General features: G+C 47.7%; 10 protein-coding genes across 10 annotated transcripts; 4 read left to right on the plus strand and 6 right to left on the minus strand.

The window, feature by feature from the left end:
- Window positions 1-618: 618 nt before the first annotated feature.
- EDB91DRAFT_1051155 (uncharacterized protein) lies at window positions 619-1,369 on the plus strand (the record flags this gene model as incomplete). The annotated part of the gene is made up of 3 exons (XM_041313592.1): window positions 619-961; window positions 1,017-1,161; window positions 1,192-1,369. The coding sequence occupies 3 exons, from the start codon at window positions 619-621 to the stop codon at window positions 1,367-1,369; spliced, it is 666 nt and encodes a 221-aa protein (XP_041178497.1).
- A 1,270-nt stretch (window positions 1,370-2,639) lies between these two features.
- On the plus strand, window positions 2,640-4,946 carry EDB91DRAFT_1051009 (xanthine uracil permease; the record flags this gene model as incomplete). Its single annotated transcript, XM_041313578.1, has 12 exons — window positions 2,640-2,997; window positions 3,050-3,165; window positions 3,216-3,318; window positions 3,370-3,459; window positions 3,511-3,655; window positions 3,706-3,900; window positions 3,947-4,008; window positions 4,062-4,168; window positions 4,216-4,281; window positions 4,340-4,454; window positions 4,506-4,754; window positions 4,807-4,946. 12 exons carry the CDS (start codon window positions 2,640-2,642, stop codon window positions 4,944-4,946), a joined length of 1,746 nt encoding a protein of 581 aa, XP_041178498.1.
- Window positions 4,947-5,102: 156 nt separating this feature from the next.
- EDB91DRAFT_1125116 (uncharacterized protein) lies at window positions 5,103-9,199 on the minus strand. The gene is made up of 14 exons (XM_041318381.1): window positions 8,646-9,199; window positions 8,451-8,592; window positions 8,142-8,398; window positions 7,313-8,090; window positions 7,157-7,260; window positions 7,012-7,104; window positions 6,800-6,960; window positions 6,512-6,749; window positions 6,351-6,461; window positions 6,047-6,292; window positions 5,918-5,993; window positions 5,632-5,868; window positions 5,393-5,579; window positions 5,103-5,342 (listed from the first exon to the last, which is right to left on the minus strand). The coding sequence occupies exons 1-14, from the start codon at window positions 9,117-9,119 to the stop codon at window positions 5,267-5,269; spliced, it is 3,180 nt and encodes a 1,059-aa protein (XP_041178499.1). The 5' UTR covers window positions 9,120-9,199; the 3' UTR covers window positions 5,103-5,266.
- A 1,635-nt stretch (window positions 9,200-10,834) lies between these two features.
- Window positions 10,835-13,867, minus strand: EDB91DRAFT_1200520 (uncharacterized protein). The gene is made up of 11 exons (XM_041320653.1): window positions 13,165-13,867; window positions 13,004-13,117; window positions 12,869-12,944; window positions 12,661-12,817; window positions 12,453-12,612; window positions 12,177-12,401; window positions 12,057-12,120; window positions 11,886-12,004; window positions 11,689-11,829; window positions 11,574-11,637; window positions 10,835-11,520 (listed from the first exon to the last, which is right to left on the minus strand). Exons 1-11 carry the CDS (start codon window positions 13,407-13,409, stop codon window positions 11,092-11,094), a joined length of 1,794 nt encoding a protein of 597 aa, XP_041178500.1. The 5' UTR covers window positions 13,410-13,867; the 3' UTR covers window positions 10,835-11,091.
- A 500-nt stretch (window positions 13,868-14,367) lies between these two features.
- EDB91DRAFT_218203 (uncharacterized protein) lies at window positions 14,368-16,432 on the minus strand. The gene is made up of 2 exons (XM_041326494.1): window positions 16,095-16,432; window positions 14,368-16,042 (listed from the first exon to the last, which is right to left on the minus strand). The coding sequence occupies exon 2, from the start codon at window positions 16,039-16,041 to the stop codon at window positions 14,575-14,577; it is 1,467 nt and encodes a 488-aa protein (XP_041178501.1). The 5' UTR covers window position 16,042; window positions 16,095-16,432; the 3' UTR covers window positions 14,368-14,574.
- Window positions 16,433-16,636: 204 nt separating this feature from the next.
- On the minus strand, window positions 16,637-18,520 carry EDB91DRAFT_218341 (uncharacterized protein). The gene is made up of 2 exons (XM_041326496.1): window positions 18,463-18,520; window positions 16,637-18,409 (listed from the first exon to the last, which is right to left on the minus strand). Exon 2 carries the CDS (start codon window positions 18,334-18,336, stop codon window positions 16,846-16,848), a length of 1,491 nt encoding a protein of 496 aa, XP_041178502.1. The 5' UTR covers window positions 18,337-18,409; window positions 18,463-18,520; the 3' UTR covers window positions 16,637-16,845.
- Window positions 18,521-19,036: 516 nt separating this feature from the next.
- EDB91DRAFT_218233 (uncharacterized protein) lies at window positions 19,037-20,807 on the minus strand. Its single transcript, XM_041326495.1, has 5 exons — window positions 20,009-20,807; window positions 19,791-19,949; window positions 19,525-19,729; window positions 19,339-19,428; window positions 19,037-19,251 (listed from the first exon to the last, which is right to left on the minus strand). The coding sequence occupies exons 1-5, from the start codon at window positions 20,460-20,462 to the stop codon at window positions 19,188-19,190; spliced, it is 972 nt and encodes a 323-aa protein (XP_041178503.1). The 5' UTR covers window positions 20,463-20,807; the 3' UTR covers window positions 19,037-19,187.
- A 202-nt stretch (window positions 20,808-21,009) lies between these two features.
- EDB91DRAFT_1346178 (WD40-repeat-containing domain protein) lies at window positions 21,010-22,575 on the minus strand (the record flags this gene model as incomplete). The annotated part of the gene is made up of 8 exons (XM_041325881.1): window positions 22,427-22,575; window positions 22,339-22,375; window positions 21,997-22,281; window positions 21,787-21,941; window positions 21,559-21,699; window positions 21,345-21,505; window positions 21,112-21,296; window positions 21,010-21,029 (listed from the first exon to the last, which is right to left on the minus strand). The coding sequence occupies exons 1-8, from the start codon at window positions 22,427-22,429 to the stop codon at window positions 21,010-21,012; spliced, it is 987 nt and encodes a 328-aa protein (XP_041178504.1). The 5' UTR covers window positions 22,430-22,575.
- EDB91DRAFT_1125157 (50S ribosomal protein L30e-like protein) lies at window positions 22,576-23,474 on the plus strand. The gene is made up of 5 exons (XM_041318382.1): window positions 22,576-22,632; window positions 22,684-22,789; window positions 22,848-23,024; window positions 23,071-23,121; window positions 23,144-23,474. Exons 2-5 carry the CDS (start codon window positions 22,685-22,687, stop codon window positions 23,186-23,188), a joined length of 378 nt encoding a protein of 125 aa, XP_041178505.1. The 5' UTR covers window positions 22,576-22,632; window position 22,684; the 3' UTR covers window positions 23,189-23,474.
- Window positions 23,475-23,696: 222 nt separating this feature from the next.
- Window positions 23,697-26,112, plus strand: EDB91DRAFT_1274155 (uncharacterized protein). Its single transcript, XM_041324626.1, has 13 exons — window positions 23,697-24,028; window positions 24,086-24,164; window positions 24,213-24,283; window positions 24,341-24,453; window positions 24,530-24,654; window positions 24,710-24,793; window positions 24,843-24,908; window positions 24,961-25,069; window positions 25,121-25,439; window positions 25,493-25,758; window positions 25,805-25,834; window positions 25,894-25,905; window positions 25,962-26,112. Exons 1-13 carry the CDS (start codon window positions 23,785-23,787, stop codon window positions 26,025-26,027), a joined length of 1,584 nt encoding a protein of 527 aa, XP_041178506.1. The 5' UTR covers window positions 23,697-23,784; the 3' UTR covers window positions 26,028-26,112.
- Window positions 26,113-26,138: the final 26 nt, after the last annotated feature.

Genomic DNA, 26,138 nt, shown 5'->3' on the forward strand with positions numbered 1-26,138 from the left:
CTTGTCCAGTTTCTTGAAAGACATCGAAGCCTACTTCGGTCATTATGAGGTTGCACCTTCTATGCAATACACTCATAGTGTTGAGCAATTTGTCTCAATTTTGCATTTTCATCTCGGATATCGCCTTGCAGCATCCACCACTACACCCCAAGGCAGATCAACTACATTCGATGATTGGACTTGCACAAGACACAGTGGACTCACTTATGCAGACTCGTCAGCGACAACCCCACGAATATCACGTCAATTCCAGACGCACAGAAGCATGTTATCACATGTTTTATAGGTTACCTCGTCACCCTCCCTCAATCTCAGTTGTCAAACATCCCGCCCGATCTCTGGGATCTAGGACCTGACTCGTCCCTGTCAGTCTCGAACACACACATTCGAGTTTCCTATGTGCAACAACCCAAGCAGCGGCTCTACATCATCAAGTCACTGTCATCAAATCTGGTGCCCTGGAAACTGGCGGTTCCCGACGCTATTACGGCTGCAATGTGCCTCCGGCGTGACTGGGGCTCGGATATCACCAAGATCATGCGTAACCTCCTTGAAAAAGGAATCGCTATAAAGACATTGCAGCCAATCTCAGTTCCGCCTCATGCTCGATGCCCACTTATGGAACTCCATACATACTCGCTCAGACATGTCTTCCCCCCCAAGGATCACAGGCTCACCCGTTTTAGGCCTGTTTTTGCTGACTACATCGTGTACAAGCAGCACTGTCATGAGTTCATGAACCAGCCTCACGCAAGAGCAGCACTTCTTCATGGTGGCCTCATATGGCGGCTGGCTTTACATAGTCTTGGGTTCAATGTTCTCCCCTCCGTTCTCGATGGCATTTCACGGGAAGCAGTACCGTTTGGCCTCATGCTGGACATTAATGGCCAGACTTATTTCGATGATGAGCTGTCAGAAGAGGAGGTAGATTTCATGTGCGGGACGTATTATTTGCATACCAGTAAGTTTCTCTTGTTTACATCGACAGAGGCACTTATGTTTGAATAACAATCTAGATGACGGGAATGTTGAAATCATCTCCTGGTGGCCCAGGCCCCAGGCATGGGCTGCCTCAGGACTAAATGTGGGGTTCTGGTCCAGTCGCTGTGAATTTTTGTTTCAGTCGCGCCTAGACAACATTCGACAGGGCATTTCACGAGAGTGACATAAATTCACTAATGATGCTAACAGTCCAATGACTGGCTCACAGTGGAAAGGCTCACTCAAATTCAATGCGGGCACCAACAAAATGATGAAAAACGTCAACGCGGCATCTTGCAGTTTTCTTGCCACCAAAGCAAGTGGTAAGAATAAATTGGTTGTTACTTGTGCGTCTCTAATCTCCTGCTCAGCTTTTACAGACAATTAGCACTAGCCTGTATACAAGTTGAAATGATTTTGTAAGTAGATTCATTCACCTCGAGAAATCACCGGTGTCTGACTACTGTCAAACAGGCTTCAGTTTCACTCTACTATGTTTGTGTACAATATTTCATATCTCACTTCACATTGTCTAGTCCCATAATATTTTGCATCTCAAACTTAAGTGGGCAATGACGTTGTAAGTGGGCGATGATTCAGCCGTGAGTGGGCGATCGTCGGGTGATCGGTTTTATCTGGAGATAAAACTTGATGATTTATTTTCACGTTTTATTGTCAGGGGGTATTTTGAATTTTAACGCCCATCTAAGCGACGGTCTAAACTTCATACATGAGCAGACATTCAGTCACGTGCGATAGTTGAAGTTTTTTCGAGTCTTAAATGTGAAGTTTCATTTCGAAGTTTATGCCAGCATTAAAGATATATTTATATTTCTTATTATCATTGATGTTCAGACAGTAACAAAATGTTCGCTGATACTTTATATTTCTCTTGTCGTGCAAGATCTCTTTAACATTTGAAATTTTACGTCCGCTTAGACGACAACCTAAATATTAAGTATTATCTTGACATTTCGCACGACATTCAAACCAGTCTTAAATATTCGAATCCCCGATGTGTCTGAATAACCACGTACTTCCCGCTACTACTGTTGTACCGACGTGGCACTTTTGTGCTTCGCTTTCTCTCCACTGTGACTGTCGAGCGAATAACCAGCGACGGATACTTCCCATCATATCATGGGTTCGGACGAACCGCGCGTCTTCGTCGTCGAGAATCGGTATCCCTTCATCGTCTATATGTGCACACTGCAATACCAGCCTATCATCCATGGTGGTTAAGAAGACGGAAATTGATATCCGGGACTGATCTTACGGTTTACGACCTGGTATAGATCATTTGGATTTCCTCGATCTCGAACCCGGCTCTATTCCGTTCCGCATTTTGTGAGCCTGCGGGAAATCATCCACATGTACTGATCATTTTAATGATGCGCACTGCCAACTACGTGGAACCAGGCGCGATAAGCAATTTTCTTATCTCGTTCGGTATATCCGGTTTAACTAAGTACATTTATGATACAGTTGTGTCCCTTATACGCCTGTGTGCCCCAATGAGTCAGCAGGTAATGGGTGAACATGTATCTCACCAACTATTTGAAGGTTCGAACGTGGTAAATCCCAACGCCAGGATTAAATATCCTGCAAATGCTTGAGAATATGAATCTCTATCTTCAGTTCCCCGGCAGAAAGCTATCATGTCGCGACCTTCTGTGTCTTCAGTGACCAAAGAACAGCCATCGCCTGCAGCTGATCCCAATCCGCGCTCTATATTCAGCGTCGCACGACGAAAAGTGACTACGAAGCACGGCTGGCTCGGTGACTACGACTATCGATGGCTCTGTCTGCCCTCTCTTCCCACAGATAAACGCGGACAACCGCCATTTTTTGGCATCGACGACGAGCTTCCACTCGTTTTGGCTATGGCAAGCGGGTTGCAGCATGCACTTGCGATGCTTGCGGGTCTCATTGCGCCGCCCATCATCTTTGCCGCTTCCTTGATGCTGGACCCTGAAACGTCATCCTACATGATATCAGCTTCGCTGATTGGAAGCGGTGTGTCTGATTGCGACCAAGTTATACTATGGAGAGCTGATTCGGGTATCAGGCATTCTAAGTCTAGTTCAAATGTCTCGCATAAAGCTATGGAATAGGTATTACCTTGGTACTGGGCTGTTGTCCGTAGTCGGGACAAGCTTTTCTACGCTCAGTACAACAAATGCTGTATGTCTGGTCCTATATATGGGACTCGTCGCTGATATTGATAAACACAGATTTTCAATGCGATGTATGGCAATGGCACATGTCCTTCGACAACTAGTGCAGATGGCACTATTACGCGAGGTCCATGCCCAGATGCTTATGGGATGGTCCTTGGTAAGTTGGACTTTGGTGCACAGCAAGCAACAAGTCATTGATGATATGAAGGCACTTCCCTCGTCTGTTCACTTCTGGAAATCGGGATGTCATTCATCCCTCCGCGAATGTTGAAACGGATCTTCCCTCCCATGGTCACTGGTATGAGTAGGAATTATGACTGCCTTAGTGGAGGTTCACTTACTACCGCAGGCACCGTTATCCTCATGATTGGTGCATCCCTCGTCGGGACTTCTGGCATCCTTAACTGGGGTGGTGGCTCGAATGGGTGTCAAGCACGACCGACTAGTGGGATATATCAGCTATGCCCAACAGTTGGTTCTCCCCATGCTTTACCGTATGTTTATGCATCTTGAAAACAGGATGGTAATAACACTTCTATGACAGGTGGGGCTCTCCCCAGTTTATAGGTCTCGGGTTCCTATCTTTTGTGAGCATAATCCTCACGGAGCTATTCGGCTCTCCCTTCCTCAAGAATGCGAGTATTATTGTTGGGCTTGCTGTGGGATGTATCGTCGCTGGTGCAGCGGGGTACATCGACGGAAGCACCATCACGACTGCACCTGCAATTACATTTTTATGGTAACGTCCTTATGGCAGGTTGAAACAAAGCCTAAATGTTGGGCAGGGTATATCGATTCAAGATCAATGTGTACCCACCAGCCATTTTGCCTATGCTGGCAGTATACGGTAGATGATTAGCTCTCATTTTTGGACTGGCTGAACGCAACACCGACGTCAAGTTTCGGTGACGATGGAAGCCATTGGCGACATAACTGCGTCTGCGGAAGTGTCTCGTATCCGTCTCGAGGGAGATGACTTCGATTCAAGAATACAAGGCGGCCTTCTGGTTCGTCGTTGCACAGAAGTTCTAAGGATATTCTGACCAAGTTCTAGAGCGATGGAATAGGTGGATTCATCTCCGCCTTATTTACTGTCACCCCTCTGTCGATATTTGCTCAGGTTCGGGGCAAAAATTCGGTGTCACATTGTACATGGTCTCATCCTCTTGTTGACATAGAATAACGGTGTGATTTCTGTCACTCGCTGTGCAAACCGCGCGGCTGGCAGATGGTGCTGTACTTTCCTCATTCTCTTCGGCGTGCTCGGCAAGATTTCCGGGATCTTCCTCGCAAGTATGCCTCGTGTTTCGCAGTCCCTCTTCCAGGTGTACTGATCGTTTATAGTACCCAATCCCGTCTTGGGTGGTGTGACAACCTTCCTCTTCGCGAGCGTCGCTGTCTCAGGTCTCCGTGTTCTTTCCTTCGTCAAGTACACGCGGCGCGACAGATTCATCCTCGCCGCAGCGTTGTCGTTCGGCATTGGGGACCTTCTCGTGCCTGATATTTTCACCTACCTGTTTAATGGAGTGAGCAACCCAGACAGTGGCCTCCAGGGATTGTTTGTGAGCATTAATATCGTGCTGAGCACACCCTGTGAGTGGACAAGCTCTAAGCATCCCCGTCGCACTAAATCCCTGGATCGCAGTTTTGATATCTGGCTTTGTTGCCTTGGTGCTGAACTTGTTGCTCCCTGAGGATGGGTCACAGCAGGAGGAAGATGAGGAAGGCTCGGAGGTCATGCAGGATTTGGAGATTCAAACGCTAGACCAGGAGCGGAAGCCGTGATTTATTCAACGAGTGTACAATGCCAAATAGATACTTGAAAACTGTTTGAAGTTTCAGCCATGGACACACACAAATCTGACCACTGCGACATACCCGACTGCGACACCAAACCGCGTTGCTTTGTGTCTTGGCTGGAAAACTCTGAACGAATGCACGTTGACAATGGGAATCTCAGAAACGCATTAAATTCTACAAACTACAGGAGGTATGCCACCTCCACTAGCAGTTGAACGTGCTCGATAGAAATCCGCGGTAAATAAACTGTCCAGGAAAATGCAAGGTGTACAGTAAATGATGCAAAAGAGAGAAGACACATGCTATCACATCAGATTCCCTTCGCTCCTCCGATGGCAAACAGGACAACCATGATGAATTCTAGCCCGCACTACAGAAGCGCTATCGAATAAATGAGAAATGAGTAAAATGCGGATATCATGCGAACTCACAAAGCAATCTTCGCGCTTACTCCACTGGCAAGCGCACTTATGCCTTCGTTGGGCTCCCCGTGGTTGTAAATGTCTACCATACCATCTACACAGCTGGCATGAACTACGTGGTGACACAAGAACAGTAAAAGAAGGTCTTGTGGTGATCGCTGTAGGGATTGCGTACATAGCGGACAAATCGTTTTGGCTAGATGACGAGACTATCAACGACGCAAGAGGATGGCAATAAGTCTACGCACATTTCATGAAGAACCCGCTATTCTGGCCCCTCGAGCGCGTTTTGGCAAGGTCGGAGCTGTCACCATTGAGAATTGTCTGACATCCCTCCAGAAGGGATATTTGAAGATGGAAGTCATGAAGAATCTTGATCAATGCTTCCTTGAGGCCAGGGATTTCCAACCCGTTCTTGATCCGACGAATCAAACGGATGGGGTCAATTTCAGCTCCGACATTTTCTAGTAGACCACGGATGAAAGCTACATGAAGTGAGTGCCATGCAGAATTCAGTGGTCATCGATTGTTTACCTGGACGTGTTTCAGAATATTTGAGAAGGTCCTCCCAGAGGTCATCATCACTTTGCTCTTTGGCGAATTCGATGGCCTGTATGTGGTAGATGTCACTCTTGGTTGGCATGCATCTGCCCAAGCACGTACCATGTGCACATCACCTAGGCGCTCAATTATGAGTGTTAATGCCTTCTTGTTACTGCCCATGCGACCAAGTAAAAACACCATCTCGATTACAAGATCCTTGTTCTTGCACTCGTTGTACGCCTGAAGGATGTTAGATAACAACGTGACTAGCTTCAATAGATAACGGACCGCCTCAAGATTATACGAAGTGCTCGCCCGAAGATAGTCGATCAGGCGGTGTGTTGCAAATTCGGCGAGCAGCGTAACCTGTAGATGCGCATCGGTACGGCAGGCATTTAAACACGTATTCGCTGGTAGGGCTTACCTGGAGATCAGCGAACTCGGACGCAAGCTGGGAGTCCTTTTTAAACAAAGCATCTAGATAAAGGAAGAGATAGAAGGGGCGATCGCGGAGCTGCTGGACCACGCGAACGATCTGTCCAACTGTTAAGACAAGTTAAACAAAACGGGAGAACGTGAGCGTACAGGTATAGAATGGACATGATCAACCAGCAAAGCGATTGCTTCGCTGGAACTTGCTTCAGCTTCTGTGCCTTCTTGCTTCCGCTTCTCAAGGAGCTCTTGGTCAAACTCGACCAACAGGAGCACTTGATCCTTCACATCGGTGAATAGATTATGCTCCCTGATAAGTTCAAATACATTCTGTCGTCTGAGGCGGAGGAAAACTGGGAGCGCTTTCCCGTATTGTCGATTGGCGGTATAACTAGAACCAGGATCAGCGGTAATTAAAACCATTTCGTAAATTATACTGACAGCTCAGCTAAACATTCCATGAGAATGATAGCGTCCGGTGCGGGGGAGCTTCTTGAGGATGATGACGATGGCGATCGCTCAAGTTCTGCTTGCACCGCAAAAATGACAACGGATATATCGTAAATTGACTTTGGCCACTCCTTGATAGTGCGCATTAGAGACTACGCAAAAAATTCAGTGCTAGTTATGTCCAGGACATTCACATGATATACCTGCTTGTCGTGTGCAAGGAAGTGCCCAAGAATCATCTCATAGACCAAGTGGCCAAGTTGAGGTGCTTCCGTAGGGATATGAGGAATAATTGCCTGCCAAAAAATCGCTAAGCTGCGTGCATATACCGTTACAGAGTCAGCGCACCTGCAGTTGCTGATTTTGAGCAAAAACAAAGACCCAGTCTTCCCATCGTCCGACGTCTGTGCCACAGACTATCGGGCAAAGGCTTGCAGCCTTAACAAAGTTGCCTGACAATATTGTAAGCTAATATCTGCAGAAATGATATCAAATGTGCTTTACCCTCTGCCACCAAATGTCTGATATATCGTTCTCCTATGGCGATAGGATTGATGCCAGACTGATCACCGTCCGCAGAACGTTCGTCCTCATCGAGCTTTTCTACTTCTTCGAGAGCCTCGTCATACCGCTGATGATCTACGAGCCATAAGATATGATCCTTCCTGTCCCTTGGCCGCACGATAACAATATCTTTAGGGCTTAGAACAACATAACATCTTCCTGGTTTCCCTCCCGAGTTAGACCCGTCGACCTCCGCCAATACATAGTCATTGCAGCTCCATGCTTGATAATTCGTAACACCCAGTGCATCGCCTGATAACTCTTCACCTGTGTGAGAGATGATCCGCAGTTCAGGGCGGTCAGCTGTTTTACGAGCTTGTCTTGCACGATCTTCCGTCATTTCGTCACCGAACGTATCTGGTGCTTGGTAGGCCAATATCAAAAATGATGACAATGGTGTGTCCTGCACAGATGATTCGCCCTGAGCTCTCGGCACCGAGAGTGAGTTTGATACGATCCCCGAGATCATGCAGTCAACCGGGAATGGGGCGGTGATCTCAACGATCAGAGGAGGCTGTTTAGAGCTGCCTGAAGCGATCAGAGATTGAGGCCGTTCTCGAACGTGCGCAATCGTTACGTGGTCTGCCCATCCTATCAGGAGAGTCGAGTCATCTTGCCAATGTAAAGTGCACTTGAAAAGGTCCGCACGAGGGCTATCGGCTGGGCGCTCGATAAATGCGATCCGCATCTGGGACTGAGTGTCGTAGATCTTGACGCCCTGCTCATGTGCAATGTTAATATGGCTAAGATACGAACCATGTGAACCCACCGAGTCGTTGGCCCACGCGATCAGGCGCTCCCGCCATCGTACATGCCACACTGGACCTTCACCAGAATGGAGGACTGTTTCTTTGTGCCCAAGCCAGCCCTTTTCTCTCAGTACCAGTGTCCCGGTCATGCCTCCGCACACGAATGATCGAGTACTTTTCTTCGCAAAATGAGGTTCTAGTGCTACAGTCCGGATTGGTCGCTTCATGTCGAACATGTATGACTCCTGGGTCGACAGAGACTGAATAACAACCTGTCCTAATTGTAGAGGTTATTAGAATCGAGTGGCCGAGCCAGAACCCACCCCTACCATCGATAGAGGCAGTCGCCACGAAGTCCGCTGTGTTGTCAAACTCTATATCACTCACTGAAGCTTGATGAGGTTTATATGACTTGATGCGTTTGCCCGTCAAATCAACAATGTGAACAATACCATTGTGTGTTCCAAGCGCCTAAATGATTCAATATCACTAGTCTCCTACTCGCGTTAGAGTGAAAGATTTACCAGAAGTTTATTCGAGACCGCAAGAGCAGAAGCCGAGTCCTTCTTGAGAAGGTCATTAATCGCCCCGCCCATTCGCTCATACTTAAGGGTTGGTTCATCCTCCTCTTCGTCTTCATAATCATCTTCGCCTTCATCCTCTTCACTGTCCTCTTCCTCTTCATCATCGTCGTCCTCCTCTCCACTTTCAGATTCGTCCTCACCGCTTTCAGATTCATGCGCTGCATACTTTGGGTCCATGTATACTGTGTTTGAGGCGATATTGCCGTCACCATATGAGTTCGTCTGTTGCTGTTCGGCCTTCATATGTCCGTTGGTAGAGGGATGCCCTCCATTCAATGATATGTGCATGTCATCCGTGTGCAGATCATTTGCGTAAAGGTTGGACCCGTTCGGCAAGACGTCGGAAGAGAGAAGACGGGTATCCTGCCAAGGGTCAAGTTCTGGGGGATTAATTATGGGAGTTGCGACAGCCATGAAGAGCCTGCCGGCAAGTTTAAGTACCAAGACCAACTACTCAGTGCTTTTGCCGTATGACAGTAGACTGTTTGTACATGTTAGAATCTAAATGTTATTGCAAAACATTGCAAAACAACAAGCTTGCAGCAACTTCAACGCTTCAACGCCTCACCTCCAAAACTTACGCTAAAATTATGTGATGTAATGGTCGGCGCATTGCCTTCATCTAAAAGGGGGCTGAAGCTTTAAAGGCTCATCGTAGATCAGATCAATCATAGTACTTATCTGGGTGTGCAAACGTCGAAGTGGATAATGATTCGCAGTCTATGACAACTTCTACCAAAGGTTTTCGAATTCAACATCCGAGGTCTGAAAATGATGTACACGTTATAGCGCGCCGTGCGTGTCAAGGAATGGGCACAAGTAAATACACTAGACTTCAGGAGACCAACATTCTAATCACTGATCATAATTGCGTAGCCTTTCGGATTATTAGTACTAGCTCACCAGCGAATTCACATCCCTCCACATCTTCCAGAAAAATACCACCCCGCCAAAGAAGCAGATGGTGAGAACACACAAGAGGGTAGATAAAAATTTAATCCCTAGCTTGCTGACTTCCTGAATAGAGAATGCTATGCCAAGGGCAGCCAAGAAACACACATGATTCTCGCAATGTGCCAGAGAAGAGCAGGAATGAAGTGGACATCATTATTTGCCTTCGAGCGAGCTACGACGCACATAAGGTAACGAGCACCTCCTACTCAGTCTCTATTGCACGTTAACCCACCTCGGAGAATGTTGTATACTTGCATAATACGCTTGCATTGATGATCATCGAATGGAAAGCTTTCCCGCTCAGTCCCGATGACTTGCTCTGAAGTGGTTATATAAAACACCATCTACGTCAAATCATCGACCATACACTAGTAGCACCACGTGCCACTGCGCACAGGAATTGTACCTCCAATTGCACAGGTATTCGTCGGTAATGTGTCGAATACTCTGGCAAGTGCTGCCACAAAAACTGTGGTTCTACATGATCGACTGGACATTCAAGATTATAAGAGTCCAGCATGTGTATTATTGAAGAAGGGTATTACCGTACTCTCCACGGCTGTCACTTCGAAAATCCGTCCTCGACCCCAAGTCAAGGGATACACAACAAATAGCAAAATCTTCTAAGCATGCTTAGATGTAATCCTCACTCAATGAAGAGTGTCAAGTGTTTTCTTCGCTGAACTTTGTTCCGAATCGTCAGTGCGCTAGCACCATAGCACATGTTCTGAATTCGCAGGTAGTTCATATACTTCTTCAATGCTCTCGATATGTTCCTCGATGACTTCGACCAGATCAGAGCAAAGGTCGTGATCCATCGTATTGTCCTGCATCAGGACACGTAGCCTGGAGTTGAAATAGTATGGCCTGTTGTATTGCTCGCAAATGGCTGAGATCGAATCGGAAGGAGGTGGAGGCAGCGCTGCCACCAACTGTATCGACAGGCATTCTGGTGGGCTTTTTCACTGTATTTTTCTGAGGGTAGAGAGAGAACTTCTAATCTGAGATCACATCGAATTATGTCATGGACTTGTGCCTACTTGTGCGGTCATGGCCCATGGGAGAGCGATACATAGCTATTACGTTGTGGGTCCATATTGGCGATGATGGATCCAATTCGATCAAAGGACAAAGACCGCCGACTTAGAGTACAGGAGAGTACGACAATCATTCATTGTTCGTGTTGCCATGATGGAAAGATGCCGACGGGCCGATTGTATTTGAAGGCCCTATGAAAGTACGTCAATCATTGATATTGTTGAATCTGCAGTCCTGCCACGGTGAGCGGGGACATCAACAAAAGCACGCAGTAAGTGGAAATCCCACCATCAGTAAGAAGGAATTTCTAGATATACAACAAAAGCGTCCAGAGATGGTTGCATGTAACATACATCAACCAAGCAATCAATCAGGTCTGAACAATACATAGGTGTCAAACGTCATGCATAAAATGTACGGCCGACCCATGGCGGCTGGCATATGGGGGTGCGGGACTGAGGGGTACATGTTGCTCAGTCATCTTCTCAGCAACAAAGCCTTCCTCCATGTGCTGTGGAGGTTCCGGATCAGTCTTTCTCGAACGCTTCTTCCGAACCCCCAGTGGACGAGAGACTCTGACAAGGTCTCTCTCGTCTCGTTGCGGATGAGCGGGTTTGCTGAAAGATCCAAAGGCCCCACGTTCCAGGTCGAGAACAGCATTGTGAATACTTGGATGCGTGGCGGGTAGATGGTCAGGATGGAGGGACACTTGAAGATGTGTTCGAGTTCCTGTGTACTGCCGGATAATGCGGATAAGCCGTTGAAATACAGTTTCGTTTGGAGCAGTGCAGCCACACTGCATGTATGGGATATGAAAACGTGACTGAATCTTCATCAGTAAAGTTGATTCTCAATCATAAGAACGACCCAAATTACCTGCCACGCATGACATGTGTTATCAAGAGCTGTTGAAAGAACGGCCTCTTCTGTAGTAAGTGGACTGCAATATACATTAGATAATCACAGCTACGAGTCAGGTGACTCTCCTCACTGATCAACACGACGGCCAATATATATTTCACAATCAACACCATACCTGCCCCCCATAAGCTGATGAGTGTGCCAAATCAGGTCAATGTCGAGAGTAGGGACAGGGATCAAATTCGGTGAGGCTGCTGCTAGATCGAGGAAGCTACAGTAATGATCAGGTCGTCCACCACTACGATCTTACAACAAATACACTCTTACCAGTGGTAACGAAGCAGAGCATGTTCTAGGACTTGCAACTTATCGCCGTCCTTGAATGCGCCAGGTCTAAGCCAACCTAGTTCATCTATCCTTTTGATGAATATCCCTTGTCGCAACACCTAGCCGGGAAATGTTATAGCTATGGAAAATAGTAGGAATACTGCAACTTACTGCGGCAATGAGGTTGATAGAGAATGGACTGTCATCTTCGTACGCACTCACAATTTTGGTCCTCCTTAACTACGGTGAGAAAATGTTGCTAACGCTTAAACGCATCATAATATCACATACGTTGCCTCTGGTTGGTCTTTGAGAGCTATTGCGATAGCATCTTTCAACAGTGGCCAGGAGTAACCAATACCTTCCTTAATCTCTCTCTCCCAGTCCAGTCGAGCGATGCGCTGGTTAGAAGACTGAGGATTCCTTCGGCAAAACTGTGATGACTGCATCAGTTGATCTTTGATTGCCTTCGCCCGTCGAGGATCTCGCTTTCCATTGCCAAAAAACAAACTTCCGCTGAAATCTTATCAGCGGTTGACAATAGCGTTGGACTGAGTTCCACTCAACGCCATGTAGTTTTCGCTCCCATCCTCTGATTCTGTCAGATCTCGCACGAACTTTGCCACGGCTAGATTCCCTTTTGTGATCTTCAGCCTACATCCTGGAAGGGGGCACAGAGCACTAAACTGCTGTTCTGAGTACCCAGTTCCATTGTCATTAACAAACGCTGCAAAATACGTTAGCCTCCGAAGAGGTGGATGAACCTTTGACTCACGAACGAAGACACGGGTTCGACATCGAGGACACTCCATTTGTTTATGAGTCAACTCCTCAATGGCATCAAATGGATCGAAGAATGATCCAGTTTGCTTGTGCCACGCGGCGATCCGCGATTCAGTCGGCTGGTTCTGTGCAAGTTTCCCAACATCGATCTGCCCATAGTTAATGTATGTCCAGGAAAATAACTACAAGTGAGAACTGACAGAGGCTACAACAAACATGTTGAGCAGGCGAAGCTGCTGAAGAACGAGGAGACGTTCACAGTCTTCTTCGTACCAACTGCCGAAGGTGAGATTGTGAATCATTGGCTCTGCAGCGTTGGAGAGTATAAATCTCACCACGGATTCAATAGATAGGCATGCCAAATCATCCACACGTCAATGGGTGGAAACTGTTTGCTGATGAATTTTTCAAGAGGTACGAACTTCAGAGACTTGACCCATCGTTCGAATCTTGCCTAGCCGTCATCGTGTGTAAGTTAAATGAAAGGGCAACGAACCTGTCAATAGCCAGGGTGATAAACCACATCCACCGGCTATCTCTATCCATCTGTACTGCGAAGGCAGGAATCCTGCGGTCCTTGCATTCTTCTACTATGACCCTCAGATTGTGGAACGCTCTGAGGAGGCGGAGGTGCCCCTTCACTTGTATGGTAGACACAAGCGGACCTGGAGTTCTTTGTGAGCCAATTACAAATGAAGTCATTTGTCGTCGTGAGGTTTTCTTAGTTGCCTGGTTCTGCATGACCAGCTGCAGAGTGACAAGGATTCCGAGTTGTGAACTTAGCGAGTCCGTGCGATTATCTTATATGTATAGCTCACTATTGATCATACAACAAAAGATCGGATGCAAAATAGGGTAAAATACCGTTGTCGGCGTTTGGTATCACTGGATCATAGGAACGATATCAGCATGATTGATCGGCAACTCTGGTGATCTATAGATTGTCAAGACCACGTACTAGAAGGGGGCTGCTCAACCTTTGGCAACTGCTAGACCAAGCTGTCAGCGCGTAGTAAAGAAACTCCAACACAAGGGCCCTTCCCGCGCCCGTGAGACTCGAGAACATGGCTGCTTGATATCTGTGGCTATGATGCCAATGACAGAACTGGCAGGGCACCCAAGGACCGAGACTCATTAAAAGATCAAAAGATTCAAATCCAGTGCAGCACTGCCGATCGCCCGAGCAGTCGCAGTTGGACGTCTAGGTTGAAATTTACTTCCATAAATGGGTGCCGCCGCCGCATCACCGGCACCGCCGCAATTTACCACCACACCCCTCTACTACCCTCTAACGCATACAACTGCTAGTATTTCTTCGACGCTGAGCGCTTAGCTAGTAATCACCATTTTCAGTACATGACAATTGAACTGGCAGTGTTAGCTGTCGAACTCGTATGTCAAACTCATACATCACCGCCTCATAATCTTGCCCCTTAGAATCCAATAAGAGGACCAGTCGGGCAACGGGACGTCTTCCAACGACGGCGAGCATTATTGCTATTTGCAAAACAGTTACAGCCGCCGCAACGCAACATTTCGATCACCCAGATTCAAACAACTGTTTCTCGACAACCATTGCTCTGAACGTTATGGTTCTTTAATGAAAATTGATCTATTTTATGGTGCCCGTGGCCTGCCAACAAGTTCAGTAACGCTGTCCAGAGCACTCACTCCGTGTACCGCCGCACCCTCCCGCATCGATCAAGTTGTAGTATCACTGTACGTAGTACTAAAGCCCACATTCAAATGTACTACTTAAGAGCTATCTTGACAACAATTGATATCTTGTGTATACGTACACTCATAAGGGACTGTTGGGCATGTCGTGGTTGATGCGGTATGATGTAGCAATTCCAAATTTCCAAGGCCGTCTATATATAATGCATAAATGGTCAACGACATTCGACTATAGGTACAAGAGGGTAAGTGAATCTTCGATGTATCTCTGAGGCCAAATGTGCACTATGTCCTCTGTCATCTCCTTCCTCCATCTAGCATCAGGAGATGCATTCGGGTGGTATGATAGAAGGAATGCCGTGTACGGGCGTGACCTACTGTGGGGATCAAGAAAGCCTAACTCGCCTCCATATTGTTGCCAAAAGTCAACGACGCCAAATGCCCACTCGGCATGAGCCTCGTACTTGGAATGCACGGAAGTTAATTCCACATCACCCAACACTCCATGGCTGAAACCGAGTCTCTTCCTCGAGCCATGCGTTCCTTCTACAACTGTTTCGTGCACCTTTTCGACTCGAATCAAAAACACTTTTATCTTGAGTCCGTGATTAGTCAAGGCAAATAGCTTGTCCCCGATTATGTAGCGCTCGTTGTTCATTTGTTCTTCGGCATGAACATCATCCGTGTTCTCCACCACATGATAGCAGCTAGGGTCAGCTGGAAGGGCGGCGTTGTACAAGGAAGAGACTCCTTTCCAGCAGAAGATCTCCCAGTGATCACATCTCTGCAATATGGCCTCCATCAGACGATAAAAGGCTCGTTTCCCCTCTCCATACGCAACCATCAGGCTAACATCAAATATCCCAATCAAGGAATAAGCGATATCTTCGACCTTCGTCGTTCGTCGGTTGGATGCCCATAGCATCTTCTCTCGCACCCGGTTGGTCTCAGGCTCGAAAGATCTGAGATCCATCTCAGGTATGCGCGTAATGCGCGAGATTTCTTGCAAGATGTTGTCACATTTGTCGTTCTTCGACTCGTGAAGGGGCCTGAGTGGCGCCCATAACTTTCCATAAAACTTCAACCGGAATGGTGCAAGGAGCTCCAAGAGTGTCCAACCCCTTTTGAACCACTCCTCCTTCGCGAGATCGTCTATGCTGTCTGTCTCTGGGAGGTAGGTGATGCATATATGTGAGTTGCGATACCATCGGAACATGGAACGGATGGCTTCGTCAAGCTCTGAACTGCTTGTCTTGTCTATGCAGCACAAATCGCACCACGCAAACGAACAACCGAAGTCGTCGCGTGCCTTTTGGCAGAACGCATATAACTTCCCAAGTCCACCCACGCGGGAATCCAAGGACTTGACTTCGATCTTTGACTTCATATATTGGAACGATGTCTCTGAGTCTCCATCGACCCATCGATGAGACAGGATAGCATATTGGATCTTCTCCTTTATTAACCTTAGGATGGCGTCTTCCCATTCTTCATCAGCATTTGGGACGATATCATCCTCTCTGATCTCGTCGACTTTGGTTTCGTAGTATGAACGCAAGGAGAATCGGTCAATGAGTTCTATGGTTTCGATTGGACCTTTGTCGGGATGCAGTCGAAGGAGGTGTGCGGGCATCTCATTGATGATATACTCGTCGAACAATCTCGAGACCAGCTCTTTAAACTTGTTTGAATCCATGCTGCGATCAGATCTTTAGCCTCTTGTGCATCTGTAGTGAAATAAGTAATCACCTGAGGCGTCGCAAGGTCTAGATAGCTCTTGGATGTGGTGATAATGGTGGGTGGCGTCAACAAGAGGAGGGAACGGAGGATACGGCCCAGGAGGTTACGGTGAGACCTGATTTTCCGTGTTTCATTTATAATCTGAGCGCTTGCTGGCAGTGCTGAAAGGTCCTTTGTATGAGTCAGTTATACAGGCCCGGGTCTCGCCATCCTGACGTGTTGATAGCCGTACTCTGCATTGTGACATAAAGGGCAAGTAGTCCAGTACTGTACTGCAGTCCATAGATGCACCGCTAACAAGCAACGGTGAGTCGCGGTAATAGGCGGCAGAGTTTGGTTGCATTCGGGTCGAGTTCGAAAAAGCCGTAGAATGACGCAGTCTGTACGCCAGATACTCTGGCCACCAAAATTCAGTTGGAATGGAAAGTTAGGATCCGGTCGAGTCTGCCATGCCAGGGATCATGACTGACACGTACTAGCCTTAGTACCAGGCCAATTTCGAAGGGTGCTATACCACAGAAAGGCGACTCTGAGCCTAAACTCGAGTCCTTTATAATAAGTACTGGAGAAGAATAGAGGGCCGACGAGGAACTAAAGTGTTGGTAGATCGACATGCAACTAAGTCTTCACGAAAGGTCTTTGCAACTCCGACGCTACACCTTCGATCGCGCTCAGTAAGTACAGTAATAAATGACGGTTGATCAGAAATTTATCAAGAACATGCACGAGAGTTTAAGTGAGTAGAAGAAGAGAAGTTATATCAACGTATGTATAACTGGATCAAAGGGTGTCCTACGTGGCCGCGGCCTGGTTGAATTTTAATGACGTTCTCTGTCATCTCCTTCTTCCACCTTGCATCTAGTGGAGACGCGTGTCCATCCTTGGACAATAGAAACGCGGTAAATGGCTCTTTCCTGATCCCGTCGATGAAACCATTCCCACTGACATCAACCCAGTAGTCCAGGACACCTACTGCCCAGACGGTGGTGCGAGGTTCGCGCTTTGCGCCAATGTGCCTCACCTGCACCCGGAACTCCGCGTGCTTGAACGAAAGACATCTCGAGTTGTGCGATTCGTCTGTTATGTCCTCCAACTCGACACCCAGTAAGAGCACCTTGACTCGGAGGCCGTGATTGGTCAAGGCAAAGAGGCTATCTCCAATCTTGTAGATTGCTGTATTCATCTCTCCTTCATTGTCTGCTGTGTGTCGGCGCTTCACAGGCATTTCAGTATATCCCACAGGATAACAGCGTGGAGCGTATGGGAGGGCCGTGTTGTAGTGGGAACAACGGCCGCTCCAGAGAAACACGTCCCATTTGTCGTATCTCTTCATTATCTCCTCCATGAGACGGAAGAAGGCCCTGTTCCCCTCGCCGTACGCGATCATGACGCTGACATCGAATATTCCGATGAGGCAATATGCAATATCTTCGATGCGTGTCGTTCTCCTCTTCGATGCCCACAACATCTTTTCCGGCACTCGATTGGTGCCAGGGATGAACAATTGAAGATCTTTCAGAGGAATGTGCGTGATTTTTTCTATATTTAGCATGATGCGTTTGCTGACTCTGTCGGTCTTGGATTCGTTAAGGGGTATGAGGGGCTCCCACTCCGTTCCGTAGAACTTGATTTGCGATGGAGCAAGGAGCTCTTGAAGCGTCCATCCTCTTGTAAACCAAATATCGGTCTGCGCTCCATTCTCCTGCTGCCTCCCAAGAGCCGCAAGGTCTGCCGTCTCCGACAGGTGGACGATGCATATATGGGAATTCCTGTACCAGCGAAACATCGAGCGGATGGATTCGTCCAACTCTGCACTGCTTGTTTTGTCTATGCAGCATATATCTGACCAGGCAAATTCGCAACCATGATCATCCTTTGCTTTACGGCAAAATTCTTGAAGCTTCTCCCACCCAGGCTCGAGGTCGGCCCGGACTTTCATCGGCTCCTTCGATATATCTTGATACGATGGTTCTTTGGGCAGCCATCTATGGGAGAAGATGGCATATTTGAGTTTCTCCTTCACCCGCGCCTTGATACTGCCCTCCCTATCCACGAGCCATTCGCTACGGAATTCTCCGTAAATCTCATCGGGCACTGATTTGAAGTGCTCCTTGACGAAGTTCCTGTCCACTAGTTTGAAATTCGTCTCCTGACCACCTCCACTGATATGAAGTAGATGGATAGGCACCTCGTTGGTAATATACTCATCGTATACTTCTCCAACGAGATCTCTGAGGTTGTCGCCGCCCATTGGAATAGTGGAAGCGCCTATGCGGTTGTCGACCACCAAGGAAAGTTGGAGTCGCCCTCAGTGACTTGAAAGTCTTCTACTCATGTTAGACAGCAGCGAGCATCATATACATAGTGAGTAACTCACGATCGATGACCTCTGGCAGTCGTGGTCACCGAGAGACTTTTTAGACGCTCCACAGGATACAGCAAGTTTGCGCTTATAATTAACTTTCCAGAACCTTTGGCGCTCACGAAGAGACTTGATGACCTATGGATCTATATTCAGAATTTCATCAAGCCAGCCCTTTCCTGCATACACAGCAGTGCATTGCCTTCACGAAGCCAACAATTCAATAAGAGCCGCTCTGCACTGACTTTCGAGATATCGGAGCTTTATGATGTGGTCATCCTTGGCACAGAGTCCGGCTGTACGACATCGTCTGCATGTGGGCAATTTGACTAACAACCGACCGTCCGGTGATGGCCGCTGCAGGTTTAGATAAACGCGCGCAGAAGCGCCGGACAAACTTTCTTCGTAGCATCCGCTAGCAAACAAGAGTAAGTCCATCCAAGTCCCCCTGTGATGCGTCCAAATTCCAGCATGATATCTAACTTACATTGATGGCGCTGGTATCGGGTTCGCACATAATGGAGAACAAACGCGCGTTGCTAAATCGAGTCTTCCGCGAGTCTGTCTTCGATGTGGTACCCATCAGATTGAAGCGTTTTCAATAGTGATCGCGTTGACGTGAATTACCATACAGACGTAACAGAGGGGGGTTGTTGTGTTTTTTTATATGCCCTACATGTCTTCGACTCTCCTAAATAATCGTCACCATCTTCCCATTGTCACTGCCATGCAATCTACCATCATTTGCATGTGATCTCCAGCTTTGCATGTAGAGTGCTATCGCAGTCTACATAAATGGGATTCCTATGACAAAAACACAGTCAGTTAGTTCATCGAAAATCAAAGATACATCCTGCAACATGGCTCGAACTGAGGATATGAAAGACTTACTCAAACATCACCCAATCGCCCAACTCCCACGAGTGGTGGATGAAAGGCCTACCAGCTACATTTTCCGGAGGGATTTCATGACAGTCAGGTCTGCATAGCCAGCGGGAGAGCGGAGAATAGTCACATAGGAATCGTAGATGCATCAGTACCTTGCCTTCGAATGAGTAAGAGTAGATTTAGACCCACCCATCTGGCACAAGCGTCTTTATGACGCTAGACGCCATATGCAGCCCCTGAGGTGGAATCTCAGAACCAGGATCCCCTTTCCCCGCGTGGGCCTCTATCAGAAGTACACCTTTTGGCCGCGCTGGAAAGCTAGGTGGAGAAAGACCAAAGCCAACGCGCCATCTCCACTTAGGGTCCATATAAAAGCGCAAAAACCATATACGTCCTGCGGGAATGACATCATCATATTAGCGTCAGAAACAAAGCGAGAGACATGGATAACGCACCCCCCGCAACGAATTCATAGCTCAATTTCTTTGTAATGCGCAAGCGTTTCTGGAAAAGCCTGACACGGAAAGAAGCAACAAACTGCTGGTCAACCAGTTCATTCACCCGAACCTCATCCGGCGGACAACCCAAAGAGCGTCTCAAAACTTCTTCGTTGGCTGATAAGTGCACAGTTGATAAGCCAATGCAGTCTCGTATGGCATTACCATGCACTTACCATCACTATTTCCCAAATTCAACTGGGTAAATGATGCATGATCGCTAGTTGCAATGCACGCGAGACGCAAGTCAGAGGAGCAACCAGACGACAGTTCAGAAATGAATCCAGCAAAGGCCAAAAAGGCTTCTCGTCGGTTGTTCACAATTGCCCAGTACAGCGCCGTGTGACCCTCGACATTGGAGGTTTGCAGGAGATCGGAAAACCGCGCAGCTGGGAGGGCAGCGGCGCAGGCGTTGATAGTTGGGGCAGCAGACGATGGGGGAAAGTTAGGGGCGAGAACAATATCACGAATGCAAGATAGAACTCGTTTCTGCTTCATGGGTAGAAAGGAGCATATCAATGGTCGCTTGAAGTTGACAGAATCCGCCGATGCAGACATAGAGATTGTGTCGTACGAGGGAGGTGCATTACCAAGATGCTTTATATCATCATCATGCAACTTGGGTGCCATTCTAAAGGGTGAAGTGGAAAGGAGATGGAAGTTCAAAGTCTAACAATGAAAATAGGGGTCTGCCAAGCATGGCTGCACGACGTGACAACAAAGCTAGGGCTGTCACAGCCTTTCCGTCTGTACAGTGGCCGCAACGTGACCGACCCGTAGTACAATTAGCAGTTCTGGTTCCCCACCATTGACTGCCTGGTTCACACTTGGCGCCTTACTACTCTTTTGAGATCCTGCAGCATCGTAACGAGACATCTGTCTGGAGAGGACTGCAGTTGTGAATTTTGCGCGTGTGCTTGGTTGTCTGTGATGTGCCTGTGAGAGATGGTGTGGTCCTTCCGTTTGGCGTATGTACTCACTGGCAGCGCATGACTGGGTGAAGCGGGTACAAAGCACACTACACGGCACTTGCATTTGGCATTTTGAGGACCATCGAGCAGGAATACAGGAAGTCTACATCAAGTAACGCCGGAACCTAATTAGCAAAGTAAACTGCCTTTGATCCAGACGCCGAATCATGGATCATTCTTCATACGAAGGCGAGATCTTCACTTCATCATTCGATAAGTTTGGGGTCTACAGCAGTTTGGAAAACGATGAACTTCACCAGTACAAGGGGACCGGAAAAATGACAGGCTATCCTACCCTCACTACGCACCGGCACCAGCTGATCTCCACCATCGCACATGTCCATCCTGTCCACCAGTAACGAATGTACCCGCAGAGCCAGGAGCGGGTGGTTTGGGGGACCAAGCAACGCTCCACACCTCGCCACTTTCCTGGAGCGTCGAGACCGCTGCGCGTGCCGACAAGTCCCACACCTTGATCGTTTTGTCAGCAGATCTAGAGAACGTAGATTATTAAAGTTATGTTTAATAGAACGTGATATACCCTGATGCGGCCAGACATCCATCGGGCGATATGCTGGTGCTGAGAACCCAAGAAGAGTGGCCTGTGAGAGTTGCTACTGCTCCGGAGCCTGGTTTTCCGGATGGAGTTGAGCGTACATCATGAAGAATGAGGCGTTTGTCATCAGATGCTGTCAGTAACAACTGAACGTCGTTCGCTTAGGCTACCTTCTCTCAATAAAATCAAACAAACGAACCTGCCCATCGTATGACCATGCCAATGACCGTACGCACATGGCATGTGATGAATAGGTTGAGGTCACAGCTTGTGATTCCAAGTCAAATATAAAGACTTGGCCAGCTTCGTTCGATAATGCCACTCGAGTACCATCTGGACTCTAATCAAAAGTGATTCGTTAGTCATTGCTAGCGTTCTGGAGTCTTTGGAATTCGGAACAGTGCAATATTTAATACAAGGAACTCACATGCACGCAGTCCATACCGTGTCTGCTCCTGCCACTTGTCAAGACTGCTTGTCGTGTCCCGAAAGAGTCGGGATTTGCAGAGTAGATGTTCACATTTCCAGAGCTGCTGGTACCCGCATACGTCGCACCATTCGGATTGAGTGACACAGACCATGCTAGGCACATACAACACATGAGAGATCGTGCTTCTTTAGAGTCCGTGCAACTCACAAGGCTCAGCGCCTTGCACTGCGGAACGGTCGTAGCTTTCATGACGCCCGACCACGGTATCAGACTGGAGATCCCAGAGCCATGTTGTACCATCGAGGCCATTGTACAGCGCGAATTTCCCATCAGGTGAGACCGATAAAGAAACTATCGCGAGGTTGTGTGGTGGACGCGACATCGATACCTGACCAGAGGTAGAATCCCACTGCTTTACTGTGCCATCTGCGGATGCAGACACGGCCGTATTATTTGCCGTCCATGCTACAGCCCAGATCTCGTCACTGTGCGCTATGAATAGTCAGTTGGATGGGATCTGCCTAAATGTTATAACAGTCTGGCGCGTACGTTCTTTGCACTCAAGCGCGTTAACGAATGCGAGACTCTAGCAAATATTTATAATCTAACTGACATGCATTGGAGAACGTGAACAAACCATATCTGACTGCTTTTGTGGTCGATGATCAGATGTAAAGTGGAAGGCCAAGCGACCAGCGCAGGAGATCAAGTCAAATGGGATAACGGCACTTCCCGAGCGGACTCTGAACTCACACAAAACCTTGTGTTCGCCGAAACCTTATTTTTCATCACATCAACGAGAGCGGACGAAGACATCGCAAATCCTGTAAACTAATCCCAAAAGTACGTTGTTTAATGATAATGCGCAATTGTCTCTCTGATTTTGAAATAAAGGATGTCTGACGCTGGAGATGAAATCCAAGTTGACGCCCCGGCTGGTGAGGTCGAAGTTACTACCGAGGCTCCAAAGGGCAAAATGACCGTCGAGGACGCTCTTCAGGTATGCAAACTTGTGCTCTTTAACCGGTTTTTATCAGTTCTTAACCTTGGTTGTACAGCAAGTCCTGAAGAACGCCCTTGTTCGTGACGGTCTCGCTCGTGGTCTCCGCGAGTGCGCCAAGGCGCTGGACAAGCGTCAGGCCCACTTGTGTGTGCTGGTGGAGACCTGCACGGAGGCTGAGTACATCAAGCTCATCGAGGCACTCTGCGCAGAGCACAAAATCAACCTGATCAAGGTCGGAGATGGCAAGATCCTCGGGCACTTGGGCAGGTCTTTGCAAGATCGACAAGGAAGGCAATCCCCGCAAGGTTGTGGGCTGCTCTTGCGTTGTTGTCAAGGACTACTGGTGTAGAGAGCGAGGGTCTCAATGTGCTCCTTGAATACTTCAAGAACCGATAGGGTGAGCGCAATTCCAATTTTCTTATCACGATGACAAAACAGACTCCCTCAACGGAGAATCCGTTCGATGAGGATAACAGTCTATCCGGAATCACAATATTGTCTGATCTATATTCGTGTTCTCGCATGAAACTCGTCACTGACTGGCATGCTCTCTATATTACAGATTTTTGCGTAGCATTGTTCACAGCATCAGAATAAATGATCCCTTTTTGTACAATGATGTCTGATGGCTGATTGTTCCTATCATCAACTTGAGTCCTTGGATGTCACCGGTCAGAGACAAACACCAGCATGTGTTTCTTTTCCCTATCTCAGATTCCACGCTGTTTGCTCCAAGTTCCAACCTGTTCCAACTAGTCTGAGTTTGACCAAGATAGACTTTGGGTGTTGTCAAAGGTGTATTTAACTGACCGATCGTCTCCAAGATTTGAAATCGAAACGCTATGAGCCATTCAGCAGCGTGTTCTTGCTGAGTCGTCCGGATCTATTAGCGTTACCTCCGTGTATTACACGATGCTCTCAAGCGCCAAAACTTATAAAAGGTAATTAATAATTCCCCAAAGTTTCTCCTACCTGTATTTCAGAGGCCACATATGGCCTCCCCAGAACTTAGTACTCCTGTGCCTGATAAGGCTGCTGCCATATCGCGTACGCCATCATACATCCAATTTGCTCCCCGCCGTGCAATGGCATCCTTCGAGAACCTCGTCGCACTCGCAAACCACCAAGAGCGACTTCGAGAAGCCCGGAAGATTGTCTGGAGGGAGCGCGGAGAGCCTGCTGCTGAGCTTGAAGATCTTTGGGAGTGCATGGAACATGCGGGACGAGGAGGATTAAGTACGTTATCATTGCATATCCTCGCGGTGAGTAGTAAGGTTAACATTCGATGTGTAGGAGCTGCAGCAATTGCTTTTGCCCTCCGGGCAAGTGTAAATCTCGTGCTGGCCACGATAAGAATAGGAAAGGTGCCAAAGTGAGTCAGAGCTGGACCTTTACTCAGATCCCTAGTCGACTCGTACAGGTACATGAGGCTCTCACTCATTCAACACGCGATCTTTGGAAAGGACTCGTTTAGATTTGCAGCCATGCTTGGTGAATGATCACATGTTATATCATCTTTTGCAAGCTTTTGTCTCATGGTCTGTACAGGCTCCTTCGTGACTATTTACAAAGCGACACTTAACGCTCTCCCCATCCTCATTCCCGTTAATGAACGTGCAAGCCCACCCTCACCATTTGATGACGAAGATGAAGATATCGAAGTCCGCACCCACACCTTTCGAGGTTCCCCTTTCAGCCAGACAGCCGCGCCTTTCCTTGAGTGCTCAAGCACATCAGATGTGGGTCCGTAAAAAGACACGACGATGGCACGCTATGTTTGCTGGTGCTCTGGCCGGTGGCCTGGCTGTCATGTTTGAAAAGCGATCAAGAAGGGTGGCTATCGCACAGCAACTCTTTGTTCGGTAATTTCCTTCATTCTCTCGAGGATGTAATGCCTCATTTAAAAGCGATATCTAGAGGCCTTCAAGGTTCATATAACTCGTTTACTTCAAAGCACGGTTTCCATATACCCAACGGAGAAGTGCTCATGTTCTGTCTTTGGTACAGGTCATATATTATGGTAGAGGTCGTAGTTCTGATGTGTGAACAGCTGTACGCAAATTGTGTACGGGTTCCTTGCTCGACCGGACACACTCCCACGATCATACACGACATGGTCAGTCCATTGGAAATGATTTGCAGCAGACTTTTTTTTAACAACTCCTTAGGCTTACAACTGCGTCGGGCGCTCCAACAAACGCAATTAAGATGGTCCAAGACATGAACCAAACTGGGATGTTTGACGTACAGGACCTCGACAAGATCCTCAACCGCGAGGTGCATTTCTGTACTGACACTTCTTGACACGTTTCTTATTTTATATGACAGGACCTCATACCCCCCAATCAGGTCGCTCTTCTTGCCAGAAAAGCACTGGCTACCAGTTCACCGCCTAACTTTGGCCCGTCTTACCCTCCCTGTGGCGCCGTGCACCCCTGGGTAGAGTCATGCACACACGTGCCTCTACCGCGTTTCCTCACGGTATTCAAATGGGCCTTCCCAATCTATGGCGCTCTTCACTTTGTCCCGATGATATTGTTAAAGCGGCATGCATTCTTCAAGGACCCATTGCATAAGCTTGGACGTGCAGGCTGGGCTACGATACGGAGTTCTGCATTCTTGGCGACGTTCATTGCTACATACCAGAGTATGTATTTCCACCCTTCTTTGTCCCTGAATGATGTTTATATCTCTTTGTAGCGTGGTTCTGTTTCAAACATTACCTCCACCGGCTTCTCTCTTCCCAAACCTTAGTCAAGCTCCCACAGAAATTCATCGACTTCTTCTCGTCAAAGTATTCCTATGCGCTCGGTGGATTCTTTGGTGCGCTATCTCTCTTTGTCGAAGAAAAGCGGAGACGAGGCGAGCTTGCGATGTACGTTCTGCCGAGGAGCCTGGAGAGTGCCTGGTTGACGGCAAGAGGCAAGGGCTGGGTATTCCACACCGGTCACTTTGGAGAGATGATTGTAAGTGCTTGGTTTCGTGTTGTGTGGACGTACTGACGTGGGCTAGCTCACTGCAATCGGAATGAGCATGGTAATGGTGAGTGCGAGACACTATCTATTATAACGCTGTCCTGATTTTGTGTTTGTGATGTTCAGAATACTTATCAGGTAACTTGACTTTATCTGTGGTAACAAATCTCCTGAACGGCTCATGTTCTTTGCAGAATGACCCGCAGCATCTGTCTGGACTTGTCAGGCGGATATTATATCAGTTCATCGGACCTAACTGAGCGAGATCAGCGTGGTCATATTATGGCACATCCTCTTGGGAGATTTTTTTTTGTGGGCAGTCATTTCATTGCTCGCTTTTATAGCAATAGTTTGTACGTCGTAGATACGTA

The sequence above is a fragment of the Suillus paluster genome (genome assembly GCF_016628075.1).
Source record: "Suillus paluster strain FC165 chromosome Unknown EDB91scaffold_18, whole genome shotgun sequence".
Lineage (NCBI taxonomy): Eukaryota > Fungi > Basidiomycota > Agaricomycetes > Boletales > Suillaceae > Suillus > Suillus paluster.

Coding starts and splice junctions, on each gene's coding strand:
- EDB91DRAFT_1274155 (XM_041324626.1), top strand. CDS start 23,785: ATGGCCTCCCCAGAACTTAGTACTCCTGTGCCTGATAAGGCTGCTGCC. Junction 24,454..24,529: donor ACGAAGATGAAGATATCGAA/GTCCGCACCCAC, acceptor CAAGCACATCAG/ATGTGGGTCCGTAAAAAGAC. Junction 24,909..24,960: donor CCACGATCATACACGACATG/GTCAGTCCATTG, acceptor ACAACTCCTTAG/GCTTACAACTGCGTCGGGCG.
- EDB91DRAFT_1125157 (XM_041318382.1), top strand. CDS start 22,685: ATGTCTGACGCTGGAGATGAAATCCAAGTTGACGCCCCGGCTGGTGAG. Junction 22,790..22,847: donor CCGTCGAGGACGCTCTTCAG/GTATGCAAACTT, acceptor TTGGTTGTACAG/CAAGTCCTGAAGAACGCCCT. Junction 23,025..23,070: donor ACAAAATCAACCTGATCAAG/GTCGGAGATGGC, acceptor GGTCTTTGCAAG/ATCGACAAGGAAGGCAATCC.
- EDB91DRAFT_218233 (XM_041326495.1), bottom strand. CDS start 20,462: ATGGCACCCAAGTTGCATGATGATGATATAAAGCATCTTGGTAATGCA. Junction 19,730..19,790: donor CTATGAATTCGTTGCGGGGG/GTGCGTTATCCA, acceptor TCATTCCCGCAG/GACGTATATGGTTTTTGCGC. Junction 19,252..19,338: donor GGCGATTGGGTGATGTTTGA/GTAAGTCTTTCA, acceptor TTTTTGTCATAG/GAATCCCATTTATGTAGACT.
- EDB91DRAFT_218341 (XM_041326496.1), bottom strand. CDS start 18,336: ATGGGCGGCGACAACCTCAGAGATCTCGTTGGAGAAGTATACGATGAG.
- EDB91DRAFT_1200520 (XM_041320653.1), bottom strand. CDS start 13,409: ATGCAGAACCAGGCAACTAAGAAAACCTCACGACGACAAATGACTTCA. Junction 13,118..13,164: donor ATCACCCTGGCTATTGACAG/GTTCGTTGCCCT, acceptor CGGCTAGGCAAG/ATTCGAACGATGGGTCAAGT. Junction 11,830..11,885: donor GCTCTGCTTCGTTACCACTG/GTAAGAGTGTAT, acceptor TCATTACTGTAG/CTTCCTCGATCTAGCAGCAG.
- EDB91DRAFT_218203 (XM_041326494.1), bottom strand. CDS start 16,041: ATGGATTCAAACAAGTTTAAAGAGCTGGTCTCGAGATTGTTCGACGAG.
- EDB91DRAFT_1125116 (XM_041318381.1), bottom strand. CDS start 9,119: ATGGCTGTCGCAACTCCCATAATTAATCCCCCAGAACTTGACCCTTGG. Junction 8,091..8,141: donor TCGCGTGGGCCAACGACTCG/GTGGGTTCACAT, acceptor GCACATGAGCAG/GGCGTCAAGATCTACGACAC. Junction 5,343..5,392: donor GTAAGCGCGAAGATTGCTTT/GTGAGTTCGCAT, acceptor TTTATTCGATAG/CGCTTCTGTAGTGCGGGCTA.